The sequence below is a fragment of the Python bivittatus genome, unplaced genomic scaffold (genome assembly GCF_059951505.1).
Source record: "Python bivittatus isolate LINGU-HERP-01145 unplaced genomic scaffold, Pbiv_v1 ctg000700_np1212, whole genome shotgun sequence".
NCBI lineage: Eukaryota > Metazoa > Chordata > Lepidosauria > Squamata > Pythonidae > Python > Python bivittatus.
Genome location: NW_028277098.1, coordinates 51,649,744 through 51,672,431, shown reverse-complemented (window position 1 = coordinate 51,672,431; position 22,688 = coordinate 51,649,744). Strand labels below are relative to the sequence as shown.

General features: G+C 37.6%; 1 protein-coding gene across 14 annotated transcripts in view; it reads left to right on the top strand.

The window, feature by feature from the left end:
- ST3GAL3 (ST3 beta-galactoside alpha-2,3-sialyltransferase 3) overlaps window positions 1-22,688 on the top strand; it is a 212,547-nt gene that overhangs the window by 58,337 nt on the left and 131,522 nt on the right. For 13 of the 14 annotated variants that reach the window (XM_088153067.1, XM_088153069.1, XM_088153073.1 and 10 more), the window contains one exon: window positions 13,051-13,093. In XM_088153067.1, coding sequence (XP_088009193.1) covers window positions 13,051-13,093 — 43 coding nt within the window. 14 annotated transcript variants of the gene reach the window in all.

The following is a 22,688-nucleotide window of genomic DNA, read 5'->3' as shown; positions in this document are numbered from 1 at the left end:
CAGAAACAACTGGAGACAGGCAATCCATCAAATATCTGGGCACTATGCCATGAAGGGCTTTATAGGTAATGGCCAGCACCTTGAATTGCATCCAGAAGTCACCTGGTAACCAGTGCAGCTTGCATAGCAGCCATGACACATGGACATAATGAGAAGCACCTATTATTGCTTGCACGGCTGCATTTTGAACCAACTATAGCTTCCAGATGGTCTTCAAGGGCAAGCCCCATGTACAGTGCATTGCAATAGCCCAATGAATAAATGATTAGGGCATGAGTGAGCATCTGAAGGGCCTCCCGATCAAGGAAAGGGCAGAACTGGTATAGAATCGAAACCAGAGCCAGGTCCTCTCCTATTTATTTCCAAAGAGTCTGAGCAAGCTGTACTAGGTTAAATCATGAAACATTGTGGCACTTTCATGTAGAAGCCCGGTAGCAGAGCAGAGGTGAAATTCATGGCCAGTCTCCTGGGAGTAATGTGCACTGTGTCAGATTCAGCCGGCATGGAACAGCAGGGTGAACGCGCTGCTCAGCTTCACCTAGTCAATTTCACCGCCCAGGCGCTAGCAGAGAAAAAGGGGAAGTGAAACTGCGGATTGCTGACAGGTAACTCAAAACCGCAAGCGGATACTTTGTATCAGTGTGGCTTCCCTCAGGCGCTGCAAACAAAGGAAAGCGCAGAGGCTTGGAAGCGAAGCAATCAGAACCATCGGACTCCTGGCTTTGTGCGCAAACAGGCAAACCCAATAAAGGCAGCAACAGCACAACCCATAGACTGCAATCAGAAAGACAAAAGCACCGGACTGAATCTGCCATTTGGGTGAGGGAGGATTACTGCGGGTAATCTGTAACTAAGCAACAGGTAAAGCGCGGGAACGGGGAAGCTATAAAATACCATGTAAGCTATGCCAAGCCAACCCTGGCTTTGTCTGTACTTACTTACGTTACGCTTGAGTAAACTTCTTTGCTGAACACACGTCACAAGAGTTTTGCTGAGACGAAAGGGGTAAACCTTACACACTGGCTGTGGATTAATAAAAACTAGTGCCAGGGTGGGGCATGGCTGCCTAAAGTGTAAGTAGGTACTTGGTTGATCAAGATAAGATGTTGGCAACAGTGTTTGCAACCATCCATCTTGCTGACTTAAAACTCCAAACTGGTTTGAATTCCTGAATGCCTCAGCAGTGGATTACCTAACAATTACGCCCTTTCACCTATCTATTGAAAAATCTAGGAAAGTACCAAAATCTAGGCTAGTACCAAAGTACTAACTCTAGGAACAGACTAGGCTTACTCTCTTGTTTAATCTTCTTTGGTGGAGTATTCTAAATGCCAGTGACTTGCCTTTTTCTGATCACACTAACTGTTGCTGCAGTGAAGAATGTATAGTGAAGAATGGATATGTCTAAGCACTTTATTCTTTTAAAGAAAATTGGTTAAATATTTTATTTCTCCTCTCTGTGCTAAGAGTGTATAATGAATTTCCTAGAATATATTTATTCTTGAGTAAGTTTATCCTAAGTTTATTAGAGAAGAACAACTGTTTCCTATCATAGCTGCATAAAGATACATCAGTGATCTAGATTTATCTGTGCCTGATTTGTGGAGTTGTTAAAAAAAAAAGTCCATCTGCAAACATTTAACAGCTAATCATGACCTATTTTAGACCTAGAAAAATGTCTTGGAAGATCTGGAACTGTAGAACACCATTAGGATGTTTTCTAGATGTAAACATAGAAACACTTTTTTGAAGGTTCAATATTGGCAGTTTTGTTGGCTAGTTCATCAGTGTCATGATCTGATCAAAAGTATCTGGTAAAAGATAGTATTCATGATTCATGTGACAGTAGTAAAGCAACATCTGTGCAACTATCATGCAATTCCATGGAAATCATGTTATTACCATTGGGTGAGCTGCCATTGTTTTTAGTCAGTGCAAACCCAAATATTTTGATTTAGAATATCTTTCCAAGTTTTAAAATGCATATCATATTATTGGGGAAAACATATGAATTCTTAAACATAGAAATGTTTCCATCATTAATACCTTTGTATTTGCCAGCTCCCAAATTTACCATTGTGGTATGCAGTAGCTTGTATAAATCCCTAACCCACTGTCACTATATTTCACTTCCCTATAATCATATAATATTATGATTTCTGAGTGTCCTTAAGCTCTAGAGGAACCCTGGGAATTGTACTTTTAAATTCCTCCTATAAATAGGTATAAAAAATAAATAGCAATAAAAAATCCTATCCACTTTGAACTCATGCCTGCAGAAATAAAGGAAATATTTAACATTTGCCTCGTCTATTATGCATCCCTGGCTCTCCAGAATCTGATAAATTTGTCTGTGTAGGAGAAGGCAGGGATAGAAAATGAGGGAAATGGGACATGGCTAGTGCGGTACAATATAAACAAAGATGAATTTTAGACAGCAAGTCTTGTGCCTAGAATATTTCATTTCTAAAATTCTTAATGCCTCTGAATATTTATGACATATGTGCTCCTGTGAAATAGGCAATAGACAAGGCATTTCAGGAAATAATAACTGGCAGCTTGAAACTTTACCATAATGTTATGTTAAAAATGTAGCATGTAGCTGACTATCCTTATTTTATTCTAAGTAAGCATGAAAGACTGGGTTTATCTGTATTGGAGCCACTGTGTCAAGGAGGGAAATGGCAGTGACAAAGCATTAAATACCAGGCTAACTTCTATTAGAGAGGCAGATTGATATGGGTGTTAATATGAAACAGCAGCTTCCTGCTGGTACAGAGGAAAAATGTATCATTTAGGAAGCCCAAAACTGCCTTTGTACCCGGGTTTGTAGGCAAAATTTCAGCATGGTCATACAGAATGCTCTCCTGGTCCAGAGACCATTTCTGTGGCCAAGGTCAAAGTATTCAGCATCTCCTACTTTATGTTGGACAGATCACTGGACATCAGAGGACCTCCCTGAGGCTAACTTATATGAAATGTGCACAGTGTTAGAAATAAATATGATTTGTAGATGGAAATGAAAGAAAGGAGGAAATTTTCTTCCCTCAGTTGCTTGTATTCCCAATTTTTTCTTCTTTTCCATTGGAGGGAGGGAACAGGGAAAAAAATCTTTTGGTAAAGTCAAGATTTTTTTCTTTTTCTAACCCTGTTCAAGGAAAGGGAGTGGGATGAGTTGGGAAGGTAAAGTTGTAAATTCCAGGAAGTGGTTTAATTTTTCTCCAGTCTTTCACAGTGGACCCATTACAGACTAACACCCCATGCTTATTTTAGAATTTAAAAAAATAGGGTCAGTTGCAGGCTATGTATCTAATATAAAGTGCAATTTGACCCTGAATCTCTGAATGTAAAGGTCTTCCTGGGATAAACACCACCTGGCTGATCTTGAATTTCTGGCTTTGAGTGCTAAAATAGGTGCTGTTACACACTACTTCCTGACTCATCCTGTTCCTTTTCTTCCTCCCTAGTCTTTGGGATAAATTGCTATTTCATTGGCTTTCTTAAATTCTTTCTAGAAAACATATGATCTTGTCTTTCTTGTTTCTTTTTGGGACTACACCCTGTGCTTTTGTATGTTTCAGTAAATGTACTTTTTGGATCAATTCTATTGAACAGGGAATAGCCTTTAGTAGAATAGAGCCAGGGTTGTAATGGGGAGTAGTTCCATAAAATATTTCAGCACGTTTCCCACAGGCATTCATGTTCTATAATATTGTTTCAATATGGAGATATTATCTATAGACATGAATGGAGACATGTTTTGGGGAAGCACAGCAACAGTCCATTTTCAGTAAGAGGCAATGATTAATAGCGTGGATTTTCTGAGTACTCTTCTGTGAACAAGCATTTTATTTAATTGCTTGGGTTGACTCTTCTTCAACAAGACTTGTTCTTCTGTTAGATTAATGATTAAACTAACTGGATTATATTTTTCTGTATCCTCCCCAGGGATACAGAAAATCTCTTTTATAAATTGAAGTTACACTGAATATGCTTCAGTCCCTGGGGACTGTTTTTGTTAAAAGACCAATCTCACATTTAGAACTCCTTGAAAACTGTTAAATTGGTAACATCTATATCAGATCATTTGTTTATTTTCAATTTGTCATAAGACTTATATTGTCATCTCTTGTCACATCTATTTGCCTCAGATACAGTATTCAAGATCTAATCCTAAAAATCTCTCTCCACATCCTTAGTGATAAAGACAAATGCAGTTAGTTCACTGAGCTTCTCCGGAATCTCCTTTTTCCCCCCTTTCTTATTAAGCACCTTTCCTTCTCTGATTATCACTTTGATGTTGTGGGAAGGGTAACCCCAGCAGGAATTGGTAGGGTCATCTTTGCCACTAAGGGGATAGGAGAAACAGAATAATATTCAATAGGGATAAGGTTAGGTGGGGTTCTGCAGATGTGAATGAAATCAACCCAACTAGAAGAAGGAATGCCAGAATTAAAATTGGAAAAAAACAATGGCAAACCACAATTACATTGTTGCCAAGAACAGTGCACTCTAGTTATTGGAGAACTTTAGTGACTAAATCTGAAGATAATATGGTGAGATCAAAACTGTAAGGAAGTCTAGTGACTGAGGTGGTTAATACTGAAATACAAGGATGTATGGTACAATTGGAAAATGAAATGTGAGAAGCACAAATCTAGGAAACCTTGCAATTGGCAAAGCAGAAATGAACTTGTATGTTTTAGGAATAAACTTAGATGGACCAGAATGAGCCACTTTAAACCAGATTATTGCATAATTTAGTATTTAGAGCATGAGACTATACAAAGGAATGGAGTGGTGATAATGTTAAAAAAGGATATTGCTAAGTATTTGTTTGGCCATAATTAGTGAATATCCAGTGAACATCAGTATTATATAGATTCATGTACAGATGCAGTGACGAAAGATATTAAGAATTCTACAGAAAATTATAAGTGCTAAACACAAGATTAAGAAGACATAGTACTACTAAAGAATGGTTTGTGTGCAAAAGTTAAAAAAACCTGAACGTTTGGACAAGCAAAATAATACAGGAGCTAGGCTAATAAAGTTGTGCCAAAATATTTTGTTAATTCAAGCAGCATAAATACAGACTCTTTATGTTGACATCACATTTAGCACACCATAGAATTCAGGATTCAGATGACTTCCAGGTGCAGACTGTGGATCATCCTGTGAATATTGGTAGTCAAATTTATGGATTAAGCATAGAAACTTAAAAAGAATTGGACTGTCAGCAAGGTCTCACCGGGAGGACATGCAATCAGATTATAAAATAAATGTAAAAAACAGATTCAGTATACTTAACATGCATAAAAAAGATTCTGAGGTGCTGGGGAAAGAGGAAAAAGACACTGTGAAAACTGAAGCAGAAAAAATGCATTTCTAAAACTGGAAGAGGAGAAAATCCAAGTGGCTTTTAGAACAAGCTATCAAGATAAACAAAAAAATGGAAGTTGAAAGACTTAGGTAGCAAGAAGGGTGCATAATAACAATGTAGGCTTCTGGAATGAAATAAGAACAAATGAGAAAACAGATCTCAGTCAAAAATGTCAACAAATAGAGAAAATTGGATATGTTTTTAATATAACTGAAATTACACAAACATTTACATCTAAGGTAGGACTCCTAATGGAAGAGATTTAATTTAAGCAAATGAGGTTAAGGGAAGTTAGAAAGACTTCTATATACAGTATGTATAGTGAAACCCTTTACAAATGGGATAATAGTATGACAGAAACATTTGCAGAGAGAGAATATCTTTAGGAACCAATTCCATTAGATATTGAAGTGTGTAGGCTGTGGTAGACCAGCTGTCAAATAAGAAAGTACCAGGCACAGATGAAATACTCATTGAAATGTTTAAAACTGTGGGTAAGAGGCAGTTAAACAGTTTTGTGTCAACAAAATGGAACAAGATTGTGTAACCTAGAGATTAGAAAAGATAGGTATCTGTATCTGTACCAGAGAAGGGGGATGCAAGAGTACAATTGAAACATCGAGGTAATTCCTTAGGGAAGGTTTTAAATAGAGAACTTAAATAGAGAAAAATGAAATGAAAGTACAGACGCAAGATCAGATAACTAAGAGAAGATGGATAAAAAAGATTCTGAGGTGCTGGGGAAAGAGGAAAAAGACATTGTGAAAACTGAAGCAGAAAAAATCCATTTCTAAAACTGGAAGAGGAGAAAATCCAAGTGGCTTTTAGAACAAGCTAAATGGTAAGGGCAAGAAAGTACAACAGAAGTTTTACTTTTGCATACTGACTGCAGCAGTAGCCTCTACAACAGGCCAAATTGTGGAAATATATTAAGGCTAATGTATGAACCAGAAACCTGATTATTTTTCTGGGGATCTTTTACAATGGATAAGAAGCTACTCTAAGAAGTCAATTTGAAGAAACAGAGTGGTTCAGAATAGGAAAGGTAGAGAGGCAAGGATATGTATTTTCCCTGTAATTATTTAATCCAAAAAATGAATGTTATTATAAGAATAACAGCCTTGGAAGATATGACACCTGTAAACAAAATAAGAGGTTAATGCATTAAAAATTTGAGATATGCAGACAGCATCACTTTCTTAGCTAAAATTAAGGAAAAATTATGAAAGCAGAAAGTGAAAAAATGGAGTTTATTAAGAAGACAGAGTTAATGTTTGTCACAGTTAAGAGCAAAGAAGTGCAGGTGGGCTCAAGAATGATAAAAATAGGTGATGTGTATAGAAATAAAGAGGAAATTAATCCATCCTAGGGAAGAAGGTAATGACAAGTAAGATCATGAACGATAAAAGTATTTCTCTGACAACAATGATTAATGGAATGATCTTTCCAGGGTGATGTGTGCAGCTATAAAAGCTGGACACTGAGAAGCAGCAAGAGAAAGGTGATGCCTTTGAATTATGGATTTGGAGATGGTTCTAAAACATGGCTTATAAGAACCAGTAAACCTGGATCAAATAAATACTAACTGCTCCCTTTGAGGCAATGATCAACATGCAGAAAATTTAGACTTTTGATGCAAGCAGTTGATAAATTAGAAAAAAATAACTATGTTTGACAAGATTGAGGGAAGTAGAAGGAAAAGAACAACTAAGATGGATGGACAGGATCAAAGAAATTATAGAACTGTCTATGGAAGAGCTATAAATTATTACTAGAGACACACTGAGATGGTGAGCATTTGTCCATGCACTCATTAGGAGTTAAGCCTGACTCAGCGCTACCTAACTAATCTCCTGTCATCTAATGCTCCAATGTTTATTTCCTTCCAGAAAGAGCTCATAATGTTCTTTTGCATTCTTTATTGCCTGTTTGCTCCCAGGCCCCAGTGTTTACTTCATTTACACAAGCATTTCAAGGCTGCCAATTTGTTTCTGGATGAAAGTTCTGGTTACTACTTTTAAAATACAGTATGGTTTGGTATATAGTACTTAGCTGAGAAAGCATCTTCTATGTGATGTTTCCCATCACAAACCATTCACTGAGCTTATTGAAGACTTGCCTGTATTGCCATCGGGTCGTTAATGACTTGGAGACAAGCCTTCTCTGTCACCACTCCAGGTCTCTGGAATGCAGTCCCAGCTTAGTTGTGAGGATTTGATTTCTTTGTTGGCTTAAATCATATTGAAACATACCTTTTTGAACAGGCTTTTAAATTTTGGTTATTTTTATTCTGATCTTAATTTTGGTTTTGATGTATAATGTTTGATATAATGCTCATATTTTATTATAAACCACTAGGAGACTTCAGTAATCGGTAATATAAAAAGTAGTGATGTGCAGTGCTTCAGATTCAGCTGCAAAGAACTGTTTCAAATAGACAGAAAACAGCACCTCTCTGTGACTCATTGAAGCAGCTAAATCTGTTTCCAGGGTCTGCAGCTGCATGGTCCTGAAAAAGTATATTGATGCTTGAATGAGTTGCATAGAGGATCTATGTACATGTTCCAAAGCACCTCTTCAAAATCAAACCCAAAGCATTGCACAGCTGAATAAAAAAGTTTATTTCAGTAATAAACAATTCATGTCTATCTGGCCATCAAAGTTATTTAAAGTATCAGAAGGGGTGGAAGTTAAGCAATTCTGAACCCCTGACTTTACTGCCAGATTCACACTGTTGTTTAACTTGCAGATCTACTTATCTCCCATTTACCTTGATGCTTTTTCAGTTATGGCTCCCTTGTACTTGGAGAACTCCTGTAACCTTTATCTAAACATGAGAACATGCATGATTTTTGCAGTTTCCCTGCTGAATTGTCTATCAATAAACAGAATAATCCAAATGTATAATTGCTTTTGAAAACTTGAAAGTATGAAGCAAATAGATCAATGTTGTGCAACAGAACAGGTCAAATATGTTCCATAATAAGTACTCCTAGACTTATTTATATTTATATTTCCATATTTATATTTGCATGTTATACAAATAGTTCCCAAGCATCAAAAAACAAGCATCTTTTCTTCCTTTACTGAGGGTAGAAGTGATTGGCTTCTCGTGAAGGAATGTTGTCAGGCAGGCACTGAAGCTGTTATATTGATTCGTTGGTTTAACTTATGTATACAGTGCTTCATAACTATTCTTGAAAAGTGTAGTTGTTTTTGTGGTTTATCCTTTGAGGAATGCACCCGAGAGAAGATTTAGTTTTCTACTCTCTGTGTAAATATGTGGATGCAGCTGGAATATGTGAAGGTGGACAGATAACCCATATATCTACTCTTTCTGCTCTATTGACTCTTTGGGTGGTCTGTGGGGAACACAGCAGTTAGTCTAAGAATTTTTCACTTAGTTGTCCAGCAGCTAGGTTGATTCTAGATGCTCAGAGGAAAACATTGTAATTATACCAGTGTTTAGTTTGGCACAAAAAATGTATAGTTTATTGAGCTCACTGTGCTTAGCTGTTAGTCTCTGTGTTTCTGTTGTACATTTATTATTAAATTGTTATCAGTGATAATGAGCTTTTTTGAATTACTTTCCTACAATGTTGAATAATAGTTGACCTAAGGGCTGATGTGATTTCTGGAATGGAAGTTACTTTCTTTTTCTTGCAAAAGGTGATATTTTCCTTCATTCAGTACCAAATTGGTGAAAGAGGCCTTCTTGCCACACAGTTTTCCCCTAATTCAGCCATCTGTAATAGCTTATGCTGGCTGAGATAATGGGTACTGTAGTCTAAAACATCTAAAAGGCAGTAAATTGGAAAAGCCTGTGCTGTTTAAATAATCAGCCCTGCTAGTTTACTTTCAGCTGGGTTAGTTCTACCTCTTGTCTCTTTCGCACCCAATTTGGATAAAATTCTTTCCTGGTCAGCTACTGTTCTGGGATAACAAATTTAGGCTATTTAGGCTTTGGGTTCCCTTAAGTTCAATATCCAGATAGCAAGAGTTCTTTAGTTGACCACAACATATCTTTTTCCTTTGTTTGAATTAACTTTTCTTTTTATTACAGTTTTAAAAACAACGATAAAAACTAATACAAGCTGATATAAAGTAAGTAAGAAAAAAGAAAAAGAAATCAAAGAGAAAACTAAAAGTGCAAGAAAGTAAGAAAAAAATAAAAGAAAAATAATAAAGAAAGGAAAACATACTAATAAGTGGCTTCCAATCTTCTTTACAGAAGTTATAAGCACAATTATAAATTTACCTCTTTCTCTAAAGTTACATCATGACTCTCTTCTTTCTATAATCTATCCTGTCTAATCATCAAAACCATAAATCATAAGTTCATTTTTTTCTGTTTTATACAAAAAGTCCATAAGTGGTTTCCAGTCAGCAGTATACATAGATATTGTCTTTTCTCTGATCAAAGTTTGGCCATCTCAGCAAGTTCCATCATCTTCTCCATCCATTCCTTCATTGTGGGTAATGCCGAATCTTTTCATCTTTGTGTATATAATAATCCTGCTGCAGTTATAATATACAAAAACAAAGTTCCATGACTTTTTCCAACTGTTTGTCCATCATCAGTCCCAAAAGAAAGATTTCTAGTCTCAATTGTATATTAATCTTTAAAATCCTCTGAATCAGTGTATATATTTGAATCCAACATTTTCTAGATTTTTTACACATCTACCAAGCATGATAAAATGTCCCCTCTTGTTGTTCACATTTCCAATATAAATTTGAAGTGCCTTTATACATTCTAGACAATTTATCTGGTGTCATATACCAACGGTATATCATTTTATAAAAATTCTCTTTAAGGTTATAACACAATGTAAATTTCAATCCTTTCAACCACATATTTTCCCATTGTTCCATCTGTATATTATAACCAAAAGTTTTAGCCCACTTTTTCATGCATTCTTTCACTTCTTCTTTTTCAAATTTCAATAAAAATGTATAAATTTTAGCAGTTACATGTTCATCATTTGTATACAATTCTATTTCAAACTCAGTCTTAAAATGTTCAAAACCATAAACTCTTTTGTCTACTTTAAATCTTTCTAATAACTGTAAATAAGAAAACCATTGGCAACTATATCCCTCTGCCACCAGTTGTTCTCTTGATTTTATTTTGTATTCCCCTTGACAAAATTCTAGTATCTCACGATAAGTTAACTGTTTGTGTTTGCCTACTACTTCTTGTCTATAAAATGCTTCTTTTGCTGAGAGCCACAAAGACGATTTTGGGCAGAACCTGGGTTTGTATCCATTCCATATGCTTAATATGACACACCTAACAATTTTTAAAATCGACATTAACCTTGGCTTTATTGTACCACAGATTTCCATCCCACACAAATCTCAGGTCATTTTCTTCTAACTCCAAAAGCCTTCTATTTCTCAGCAGCACCCACTCTTTCATCCAAACCAAACAGCAAGCTGCAAAATACAATTTCAAATCAGGTAAACCCAATCCTCCTCTTTCCTTTGCATCTTGTAACAGCTTATATTTAACTCATGGTTTTTTCCCCTGCCACACAAACTTAGATATATCCTTTTGCCACTGTTTAAATGGTGCATCAGTTGTCAAAACAGGTATTGTCTGAAACAAAAACATCATACTAGACAAGACATTCATTTTTATCACAGAAATTCTCCCCAGCAATGACAATTGTAGCTTCTCCCATCTTAACATGTCTTTTTTAACTTCATTCCATGTCTTAACATAGTTATTTTGAAATAACATACAATTCATATTGTCATAGTGATACCCAGATATTTTACTTTCTTCTCAATCTTAAAACCCGTTTTATTCATCAGTTTGGTTTGATCCTCTATTTTCATGTTTTTTGTTAACATCTTCGTCTTCTGCTTGTTGATCTTAAAACCTGCTAATGTACCAAATTCTTTTAGTTTTCCCATTAATGTTTCAATTCCCTTTAAAGGATCTTCTAAAACCAACCCCAAGTCATCCGCAAAAGCCCTTAACTTATAAATTTCTTTTTGAATCTTTACTCCCACAATCCTCTCATCTTGTCTTATATCTCTATTCATTATTTCAAGAACCAAAATAAGCGAGAACTTTTTTTAATCTATACCTAGGGCACCTGCTTATTTATATTACATATAATATATATTATGTGTTAATACATATAAAAACCATATGTTTCTCCCCAAAAATATTTGAGATCTCCATCCATGCGTATCCCCATCTCTTTAGGCTTGTTGTGAATTCCATTGTCAGGAGATGCAAGTAGCAGATTCTGTAATACTTGTCAATCAAAGATTTGATTTCAGAATGTTCAGGACTTCCATTCTCAGCTGTTATGTTTATTGTATGCTCTTAAAGATAAGGCTGCACCTTGCCTTTTATGGACATGATGTTGGTGGCCTGGGAATCAATTCAGTTGTTTCCTGACTGTTCTATCTCTCTGAGCATAGATATACTGGGGAGAGAAGGGGAGGACAAAGGGAAGCAAATGATATCATGTACTTGCATCAAGCATATATCATCATTTGGATGTCTTCATGGCTTGCTACAGATGTCCATACATGGATAATATGGAGCTGGAGTGAAGGTGGATAGAAGGATCTACCACATTTGTGGTCAGTCTTGTACATTTACAATTTTGTTAATTATTTGTTTTTTTCAGTTATGATCTAAAAGAAACCCTACAGCAATTATGTAGTGGGCATATAATTGAATAAATAGAATGAATACATAAATTTAAAATATGATAGGTGTCCTAATACAAACCAAACTGAACACTATTGATATTTCCAAATGTTAAAATGAAATTGTATTCATTTATTTCTTTAGTGGGTGGGTGCTGGAAGTGATGGAATTCATTTGAAAACTGAGTTGGAGAGGTGATGAGGAAATGTAAATGCAGTCTGTGGATTATGCATCAACACTTAAAGAAACTGGAAATAAACAGCTGGACTGTTTCCACTTCTATTTGGCCAGAATTCAGTTTAAAAGCTTTGTTAAATCAAAGTCTGCTATTTGGAAAAAGGTGGAAAGCTGTCAGTAAACATGTTATATTCTTCTTCTGTATCCTTTCTGAGTTAAAAGGCAATGGTTGGATGAATTTAATTATGATGTTTCATACTGCTGCTTTATTAGTGGATATTCACTCCCATTATAAGCTTTTTTTAGGAAGCCTTGTAGTATATTCTCGAGGAAACATATTTTATAGTTTTATTTTTTTTTAATTATCTCTGTGCTCATAATTATAGTAGGAATTGCAAAATATGTTGCCACGCATGGAATAAGCATGGTTCAGAGAACTTGTAAGATATAAAATTAGTAATAGATCAATGTTTCTCAGCCCCAGCAACTTTAAGATGTGTGGACTCCAAGAATTCTTTGGAGAAGAAGTTGAAATCCACATATCTTAAAGTTTTTGAGGTTGAGAAATACTAGTCTAGATTAAACTGAGGGAGGTATATTTCAGAAACAGATTAAGTTTTTATTTTAGAAATTTAATAATGGAAATTACAGAACTCTATTAATTAATTTGTTCATTAATTAATCATTTTTTTTACTTTATTGACTATGTTGTCATTTTCAGGTTAGAAATGTTTATGTTCATGAAAGGCTTTCTTTGTCTAGTGGATAACTGATGAGCCTACTAAATTATCTGAAATCTGCTTTTGTCTTTCAGAATATGACAAACTGGGATTTCTTCTGAAGTTGGATTCCAAACTGTGAGTAGAATGATGAAAGGGCTTTATTTTGATCTGGCATTATCAGTTTCTTTTGGGAACAAAATAAATTTGGTCTTGGCCATGTAATAATATTAGTATAATATTATTTATACTAATAATATTATAATTGAATATTGTAATAGTATTCAATAGCCAGGACTAAAATTTATTATAACAACAGTGGCTTCTTAATATGGTTTTAATCTTGATCAACAAAAAATATTCAAAATAAACCATCAAGAGCAGCATGTGAGAATTTTCACTGCAGTCCATTTCAGACCTACTCAGAGATAAAGCCAGATTAATTAAAGAAACATTTCTGGGTGAGATTATATTAATTTCAAACCTGTACATACTTAGGAGTTTTTTCAATATCAGTGTACAGGGAAAGTAATCTGGTCCACACATTGCAATAAGCCATGATTTAATCAGTCATAAATCATGATTTGTAAACTACAGTGGCTGTTCATGCAACACACTAAGACAAAACTACATTATACCTTGCTGGTGATTAATTAATGGAATCTATTGTGCATAAATTACAGGGAGTACTTCTTGTCTTGCAGGCAAGATATTGTTAACATTGCTGCTGTCATATTGCTGAATTTCTTACTATCTGAAATTTGCCTGTCCCTGATAGTTGTGGTTTTTCAATGTAAGGTAAAACCATGGTTTTCTTCTATGCCTTGATTTAACATATTTCTGATATTTCTGTAATTTTTTTCCCTCTTGTTTTACATAGTATTTCAAATGTTGTAATTAAGCTATCTTGGGTGACCTTCTGGAATAGAAAAAGCAGGATAGAATTATTTTAAGTAACTTGTAAATAATTTCAGAGATGTTTGTGGGGGCTAAAAAAGTAACAGAGGTGGTTGCACTTGTGTGATCTACACTTTACTTTGATTGCCCTCACCTCCCGAGTATGCCACTGCTTAAAAGGGCTACTCAAGTCTCTCCATCTATATATCAGAAAACAGCAAATGTTTGACTTGTGGAATTTACTTTATTTTTAATTCAGAGCCTTGAGATGCATTTGCCAGACTGAAGCACAACATGCTAGTAAGGGGAGGGAAACAGTTACAAACTGGGAGCTTGGTTGCACAGGCAATCCACTTTCCCTTCTACGTCCCTCTACTTTCTGTATGTGTCTTCTCAAAACATTTCACAAGCCCAAATAGAGTCTTCAAGTAAAAAGACTATGTCACAATACTCTGCATGACTACAGAAGGTGACAACACATAACTGTTCTTGTAATGTATTTTAATTCATATTTATTCTATTTTAATATCCTTTTTACTGTAAACTGTCCAGAGTTGCTCTGCAGTGAGATGGGCAGTGAGAAATTCAAAATGAAAATAAATATAAATAAATCAATAACTGACTCTGAGTCATCTTGAAAAAACTAATCAGCGAGCATTTGGGTGAAAAATCTCAAGGCTGCAGGTCAAAGTGGAAGCTGAGAAGAAATGCCCCCAAATCCACTTACATGTTGTTGCCAAGAAACTCCATGGATATGTCTATGTAGTCACCAGGAGCCAAGCTCAAGTTGAATAACCATTGCTCTATACACCAAAGGCTGGGTCCTAGCCTTGGTATTTTGCTAGACCTATGTAATGAGACCTATGTAATGAGAAAAGGAAATGTGCATTTAAAAAAATTAGGTGAAAACCATTAGAAGACTATTGAGGGACATTAATGTAATAGAAAGGATAACTAAATCAAAAACTGAAATACAAAACGCTGGTATCTTAATCCACAAGCATTCATACTCCTCAGCCTTTTTTAACCTTCCTACCCTGGAGGAACACTTGATGTAATTTTCACGGCGCAGACAACCCTGCATTAGAATTGCAAAAAAATATAAAAACTTCACAATACAATTCACTTCTAACCTATATAATCCATGTTTTACAACATTTACAACAGCAAAGCGGCAGGCTGGCAGCTGAGTCACAGAGCATAAAAATTCCCACCGCTATGAGAAAGGCTCACAGTGAAGTTCAAAAAACAATGTTTTTTTTTCAGTCCCAATCCCTTATGGGCTTGTAGAATCCCACTTGAGACAGGCTGTCTCAGACAAATGTGGCTAATGAAGATGGTTTCTGCCTCATGCCCCAAACTAGCCAGCAGAGCTCACGATGCCACAGTTTCTGGCAACAGTGTTTTCTGCTACAGAGTAAAATAGCTAATTTTTCTGAAGCTTATCACTCTCTATTGCTTATTTCAATCTAGTCTTCATTTCATAATTATTTTATCTGTCTGCCGCCTATTAATAGTGCTTGAAATGCAGCAACAAAAACAGCTTAATATTACACCAATTTGGTGTAATTACCAATGGCAATTGCAGTATAGCCATTTCACACTGCCTTCAGCATAGGACAAATGCTCACAAATTAGGACATCTAATAACATTCAGAAATTGCTTGAGCAAATTTAATTCTGCTGTTTCCCTTATATCTGTCTGTATTTTTTCAGATAATAGGTATGCCCTTATTACTTTTGCTTTTTCCCACAGTGCACCCATATAATTTAGGGGTGTTCACAGGGGTTCAAAAAAGTCAAGGTGGAAACCACAACCACTTGATCAAAGCCTCAGTCCTTTGTTTATATGAGTTGCACATGCGACACGCATAAAAAAAGGAGTGGCAAGCAATAAAGGGTGGTGCTGCCAAAGATGACAGAGAGGCTACAAGAGTCAGCAGTTGGTGATCAGTGCAGCACAGCAGCAATGCAGGGGGAAAAAATGCTTTCAAGTCAGTTTGACTCCTGGTAACTGCCCTCTGAAGGTTTCTTGGCAACATTTTTTCGGAAGTATCTTGCCCTTGCCTTCTCTCTAGGGCTGAGAGAGAATGACTGGCCCCAACTCACCCAGCCGGTTTTGTGCCTAACGCAGGACTAGGACTCACAGTCCCCCCATTTCTTGCCTGGTGCCTTAACCACTACACCAAACTGGCTCTCAGCAACAGAGGGGTGGGGTGTTAAAAAATGATTCGTTCCAGGTGTCAAATATATTAGGTATGCCACTGCTTGTAAGAAGGCTGCTGGCATATTTGCTGCTCCTGTAACTCGAAGTGCTAACCTTAAAAAGCCGCCTCCAGCAGAGAAACTGTCTTTGCTTCTAAAGTAATTAATCCTTCTAACTGTGGTTCAAAGTCTTATCTCCAGATACTTTTTTTTCTATTGAAATAAAACTAGTTGCCACCTGTAACTTGCCTGACTCTGTAATGACTGAACATCCAATGTTATGAGAGATTCAACTCAAATTACAATACAGATGTCTGGAATTTGAATTTGAATTTTTGACTTCAGGAGATAATAAATGTGGATAAAAGGACAAGTTCTGAACTCCTTCAACTTTAATAAGAAGGGGCAAGCCTCAACCCTATTGGACTTTGTTCAACAATGTAGGATGTTCTGCCAATAATATAGAACTTCATCATCTCATTTTAAGAATTCTATCCTAGCTTTTCTAAATTGGCTAACTACAAAAAAAGAGAATATTTATAAAAATAGATAGTTTGGAAAGTTACATACAAGTGTCTAAATAAAACAAGCTAGAATATTTTATTGATGATGTTTAGATCTAAGCTTGTCTTTGCTTTGGTATCCAGATTTCTAAATTCTTTTAAATTCAGGCATCCAAAAAGCATGGCTTATATAGGTGAGCAGTTGAGTTCTCAAATTAAATTATTCAGATTCATCCAATGAATTGAGTAATTAGAGGTCAAGGATTTATGATAAACTACAAAAATTAAAATACAGTTGGAAAAAATGATGTGGATATATATGGACTTTATAGTTGCTTGGAATGAGATACAGATTTTGTTTTGTTTTCTTTTGATTTTCTCCATAATGGGGTAATAAAATTATATCAAACTATTATTTCTACATATTTTAAAAATATTTCCATCAAAGTAGAAAATAATTAGACATCAGTTAGCAGCTACTTAACATTACATCAAAACAAAATGCCAAAATCAGCACTACTTATGTTTTTATGTGTATATAGAGAGACGTTTTACAGAATTTCTCCAGGGAAGGAAATAGCATTCCTCCAGAAATGGAATGATTCCGAGTATGTGTGTGTATATGTGTGTGTGTGTGTATGTGTGTGTGTGTGTGTGTAGTGGCTGGATAGCGTAGTGGTTAGAGCACTGCCTTTGATGCAGAACACCGGGGTTCAAATCCCGGCTGGTACCTACGCTACCAGTAGGGGTCCTTGGGCAAAGCCCCCCCAATGCTTCACCTGCCTACCTCAAAATATGAGAGTGGCACGAACTAAGAGAGTCATGCCGGCTTGAACGTCGCCCGGATTAACAAGGTCTGCGTCAGATGTTGGGGAACCAGGACAATCTGACAATAAGTGGGCTACTGGAACAAACCATACATGGACAAGACAAGAGACCTTGGAATTGATGGAGTGCTACTACAACAGTAGACCTAATGAGAGGGGATATATGAAACATGTGAGGGAACTATGGATAGACAGAAGACCTACATCCACACTAACTGAGAAACAACTAGTTACTCAGTGCTTCAACATAGTGAAGAGGAAGCTGCTCTCACAACTTGAGATAGACCAACTCCACATTACAACTCGGAATCAAACAGACCTGGAAGAACAACTGGATGCACAGCCAACACCTGAAGCTGGAACATCACTGCCACCCCCTCCATTACAGAGCACAGCAGCTGATATGAGGCATAAGATCATGGATAAACTAGATACAGTCAACCCTCGAGACCAATTACCAAGGCTCAGTGGAGAAGTACCATCAGATAGTATGCTAGAAGATGCCAATAGAGCCCTCCAGACAATCCCTACTACCACCATAACTCAAACCAATGAACTGGTATATGCTACAGCCGCTGTAATCACAAGAGGAAGAACAGCAGTACATACCCTCCCTGGAAAATGAGGTTGGAGGCTAAGATCAAGGCAACTTGAAGAGAAGTCAGTCGGCTGGTGGAACTACAGAAGGGTATGGAGATTAAGGATAAGACTTAGCTACGGAAAAAATACATGGGCCTCACTCCATCTGAAGCCCTAGAGACTGCTAAACAAAGGCTCACAGCACTGGCTGCAAGGCCACAGCAATCTCCCAGAACAGGAACCAGTCACCATCGCAGTAGCAGACATCCAACAGCGGGTCAAGAACATGAAGAGCTGGACAGCACCTGGCCTGGACATGATCCACACCTACTGGCTAAAGAAACTAACAGCAGTGCATAAATGCCTAGCAGCACAGATGAACCAGCTGCTAGCAGCAGGCTGCCACCCAGACTGGCTAACACAAGGAAGGACAGTGCTGATCATGAAAGACCCTCACAAGGGAACAGCACCATCTAACTACCAGCCAATAACCTGCCTCCCTACAACATGGAAAGTCCTATCCGGTATCATAGCTACCAAGCTACAAGACCATATGGGCCAGTACATGAGCGCAACTCAGAAGGGCATTGGGAACAACACCAGAGGCTCAAAACACCAGTTGCTCATAGATAGAGCAGTCACCCGAGACTCAAGGTCTAGGCAGACCAATCTGAGCACAGCCTGGATTGACTACAGGAAAGCCGACGACTCAATGCCACACACATGGATCTGTGAATGCCTGGCACTATACAAAGTCAACAGGACACTAAGGACCTTCCTCAAGAACTCAATGGGACTGTGGAAGACAACACTGGAAATCAACTCAAGGCAGCTCACACAAGTGGCCATCAAATGTGGCATATACCAAGGTGGTGCACTGTCTCCACTGCTGTTCTGCATAGGCTTAAATCCCCTCAGCCAGATAATCACAAGAACTGGATATGAGTACAGGTTCAAGAGTGGAATCACCATCAGCCACCTCCTCTACTTTGATGACATCAAGCTATAGATGACAACTAAGAGTGAGCGAGACATCGACTCACTGATACACCTGACACAGATCTACAGTGAGGACATTAGGATGTCATTTGGACTGGAAAAGTGTGGCCGAATGATAGTAAAGAGAGGGAAGGTAGTTAAGACTGATGGGGTGGAACTACAAGTGGGCCACATAGCAGACATAGAGACCAGCTACAAATACCTTGATATCCCACAGTCACATGGGAACCACGATGAGGATGCAAGGAAGACAGCAACATCCAAGTACTACCAAAGGATAAGACAGGCCCTGAAGAGCCAGCTCAATGGGAAGAACAAGATCCATGCCATCAACACTTACGCCCTGCCAGTCATCAGACACCCTGCCGTTACAAGTGAACTGGCCAAAGGAAGACATAGAGGCTGCCAATGTGAAGACCCAGAAGCTCCTCACAATGTATGGAGGTTTCCACCCGAAGTCCAACACCCAGAGATCGTACATCAGCCACAAAGAGGGTGGGCGAAGTCTGATGAGTGTCAAAGCCGCTGTCCTGGATGAAACCTGGAGCATCCAGGAATACATCACTAAGATGGCACCCAAAGATGAGTTGCTGAGAGAATGTCAGAGGCAGCAGCAGACAGGGAGGAAGTTCAAGTGGAGGAAGTACCATGGCAAGACAAGCCTCTGCATGGGATGTACCATCGGCAGATAGGTGAGGTGGCTGACATTGGGAAAACCTATCAGTGGCTGGAAAGGGCTGGACTAAAAGACAGCACTGAGGCACTGATCATAGCAGCACAAGAACAGGCACTAAGCACCAGATCCATAGAAGCAGGGGTCTACCATACTAGACAGGACCCAAGGTGCAGATTGTTCAAAGAGGCCTCAGAGACAGTCCAACACATAGTGGCAGAGTATAAGATACAGGCAGGAACAGCATACACCAAACGGCACAACCAAGTAGCTGGCATTGTGTACAGGAACATCTGCACAGTGTATGAGCTAGACCCCCCCCCAAGTCCAGATGGGAGATTCCACAGAAGGTCATGGAGAATAACAGGGCTAAGATCCTGTGGGACTTCCAGATCCAGACGGACAGGCAGGTACTGGCCAATCAACCAAACCGTGGTAGTAGACAAGGACCAAAAGACAGCAGTGGTGATAGACGTATCAGTGCCAAGTGACAGCAACATCGGGAAGAAGGAGTATGAGAAGCTGGAGAAATACCAGGGCCTGAAGGAAGAACTAGAGAGGATGTGGAAAGTAAAGGCCAAAGTGGTCCCGGTGGTGATAGGAGCACTTGGGGCTGTGACTCCTAAGCGGGAGAGTGGCTCCAACAGATCCCAGGAACAACATCAGAGCTCTCTGTCCAGGAGAGTGCAGTGCTAGGAACAGCTAAGATACTGTGCAGAACCCTCAAACTCCCAGACCTCTGGTAGAGGACCCGAGATTGAGGAAAATAACGTATCACCCATAGAGGTGAGAGGGTAATTTTATATTAGTAAAGTAGTTGGAGAATGGATTAAAATTTACGTTCTCTGGAGTTTAATAAAGAATGCAATCCTTGAGCAAGGAAGTATTCAGAGTGAACAATATCTATGCATGGATATTATGTCCAGTCTGAAGACTTTGTTGGCAGATATACTTTTATTGTATGTTGTTATATAGAGATGTTTGTCGCTGTGAAGTTCTACTCCTAATATGTAACCAGGGCTGGCTTTAGACTAAGGCCAAGTAGGCACTGGCCTAGGGTGCTGAAGGTGAGGGGGGGCCAAAGGCACCTCTCTTTCCAAATCATTCTAAAAATGCAAATCTTCATATTGGTGGGAGGTGGTGCCATCAGTGTGGCCTAAGGTGGCCATATAACCTTATGCTTGTATTGTCTGTAACAGTACATTTACTGGTGATGGAACATCCATCCTTGGTGAATTTGGTAAAATAGGGCAAGGGAATTCACTTACTATTCTGTAGCTCTGTTAAGGAATTATTAGAAGTTTCTGGACTTGATCAATCTTCTAAGTGTATTTTGCTCAGGCCTGAATAGGCTTTTAATGAACATCTGTGTTCATCAAAATCTGCTTTTAATGAATATGGTATGTTTGGCCTCTGACTGTATATTTTAATAAACTGATACGGAATTATTATGTTATCAACAAAAGAGAAAATAAAGACATCAACTATATTGTTTAAACCAGACTTTGATTACCTCATATTCCTTGGCTCATAGCTGAGATGCTAATATGTTTGGGAAGGTACTCTACTGTTGTTAAGTCTTTGACGTTTGGCTGGTTATGATCTTCTTGTGATTTCTGACTACATTGTTGATGCCCAACCTTTGTGGTGATATCAGTCACACACTGGCTGTGTAGTCAGGCAAGTAATGACTGCTTAGTATTATTCTCAAGTATTCATGGGGATTGAAAGGAGATGAGAAAAGAAGATCAAGACTGTATGAAAGAGAAAAAATATATATTAAGAGTGAGCACTCCGAAATTGCTGAAGTGTTGTCAAATAAGCTGCATTCGTACATCAAATAAAGAGTTGGAATGCAAAAAAAAAAAAAAAAAGGTCATTTGGAGGGTTTCAAAATGTAGGTGGCATCTTGAATATAAAGCTTTAATGAACTCAGGGTCTGCTTTGTATGCTGACAGGCAGATTGTAAACTCAACTTCCCTGAACTTCTCTGGATGTTTTAGGTACTGTGTGTAAATTATGCCAAACTATAGATTGTAGATCTATGTCTTGACCCATATAAAAATACTTGGCAATCATTCCTTTACTTCAAGCTGTTGCTAGAAGAGTAGTGTCATATCAACAGTCTGGGATTAATCAAACCCATAAATAATTGCAGATGGCAGAATTACTGTTGCATGCATTCTAAAGCTCAGAAATGTCTAAGAAGGATCTGTTAAAACACTCATTTTTGTGGGGAAAGGAGAATAAATTACTGCATTATTAATCTGTAATGTGCAATCAGGTGCTACTTGTACATATAGTCTCATATACAGAAATATCTATCAGTGTTGGAATATGTTATCAAGCATTTAGCTTGTTTTAAATTACACTTTCCATTGTGTTTTGCAGAGGTATTTCCCCCTTTTTAGGTCCTTCTTACTTTCATCTTAATTCTGTAGTTATATTGTATAATATGTAGTTCAGTTCTTTTTATTAAAGAGTAGAGTAGAAAACATTAATGTAAACAATTAACCATCTGAGTGACTTGCCTGAACCTGTGGCTTTCAGTCAAACCAGGATGTCAACATACTGTTATAGACATTAGACACATTTTTGACATGTTCCTCTCTCTCTCTCTCTGTATGTGTGTATCTATCAGCCCAGTACTTAAAGAGGGAATGGTTTGTTTCAGCTCAAGGTATTGATAGTCTGAGTTCCAAAATGATGTGCCCCCAGGTTAAAATAGTGAAGAACCTCAGAATAGAGTGGAAAGCTTTCTTGAGAGGTGTAGAATTATCTGGAGTAGCAGATATATTTACATCTGGATTCTTTTGTGACAGAAACAGGAAATTAGGTGGAACATTATAAACAACCTGACATGAAGCCAATGTCAACTTTGAATATGACTGCTTTTAATATTGCTGACAGATTAATATGTTCCCTTTGTTCAATTATTTGATTGGTTGACTTTATCAAATTTGTATGGCTGCCCATCTCACAAAAATACTCTATCTTTCCATCTAATTAGGATATCAAAGCAATTGACAGCACAAAAATTATGCTTTGCC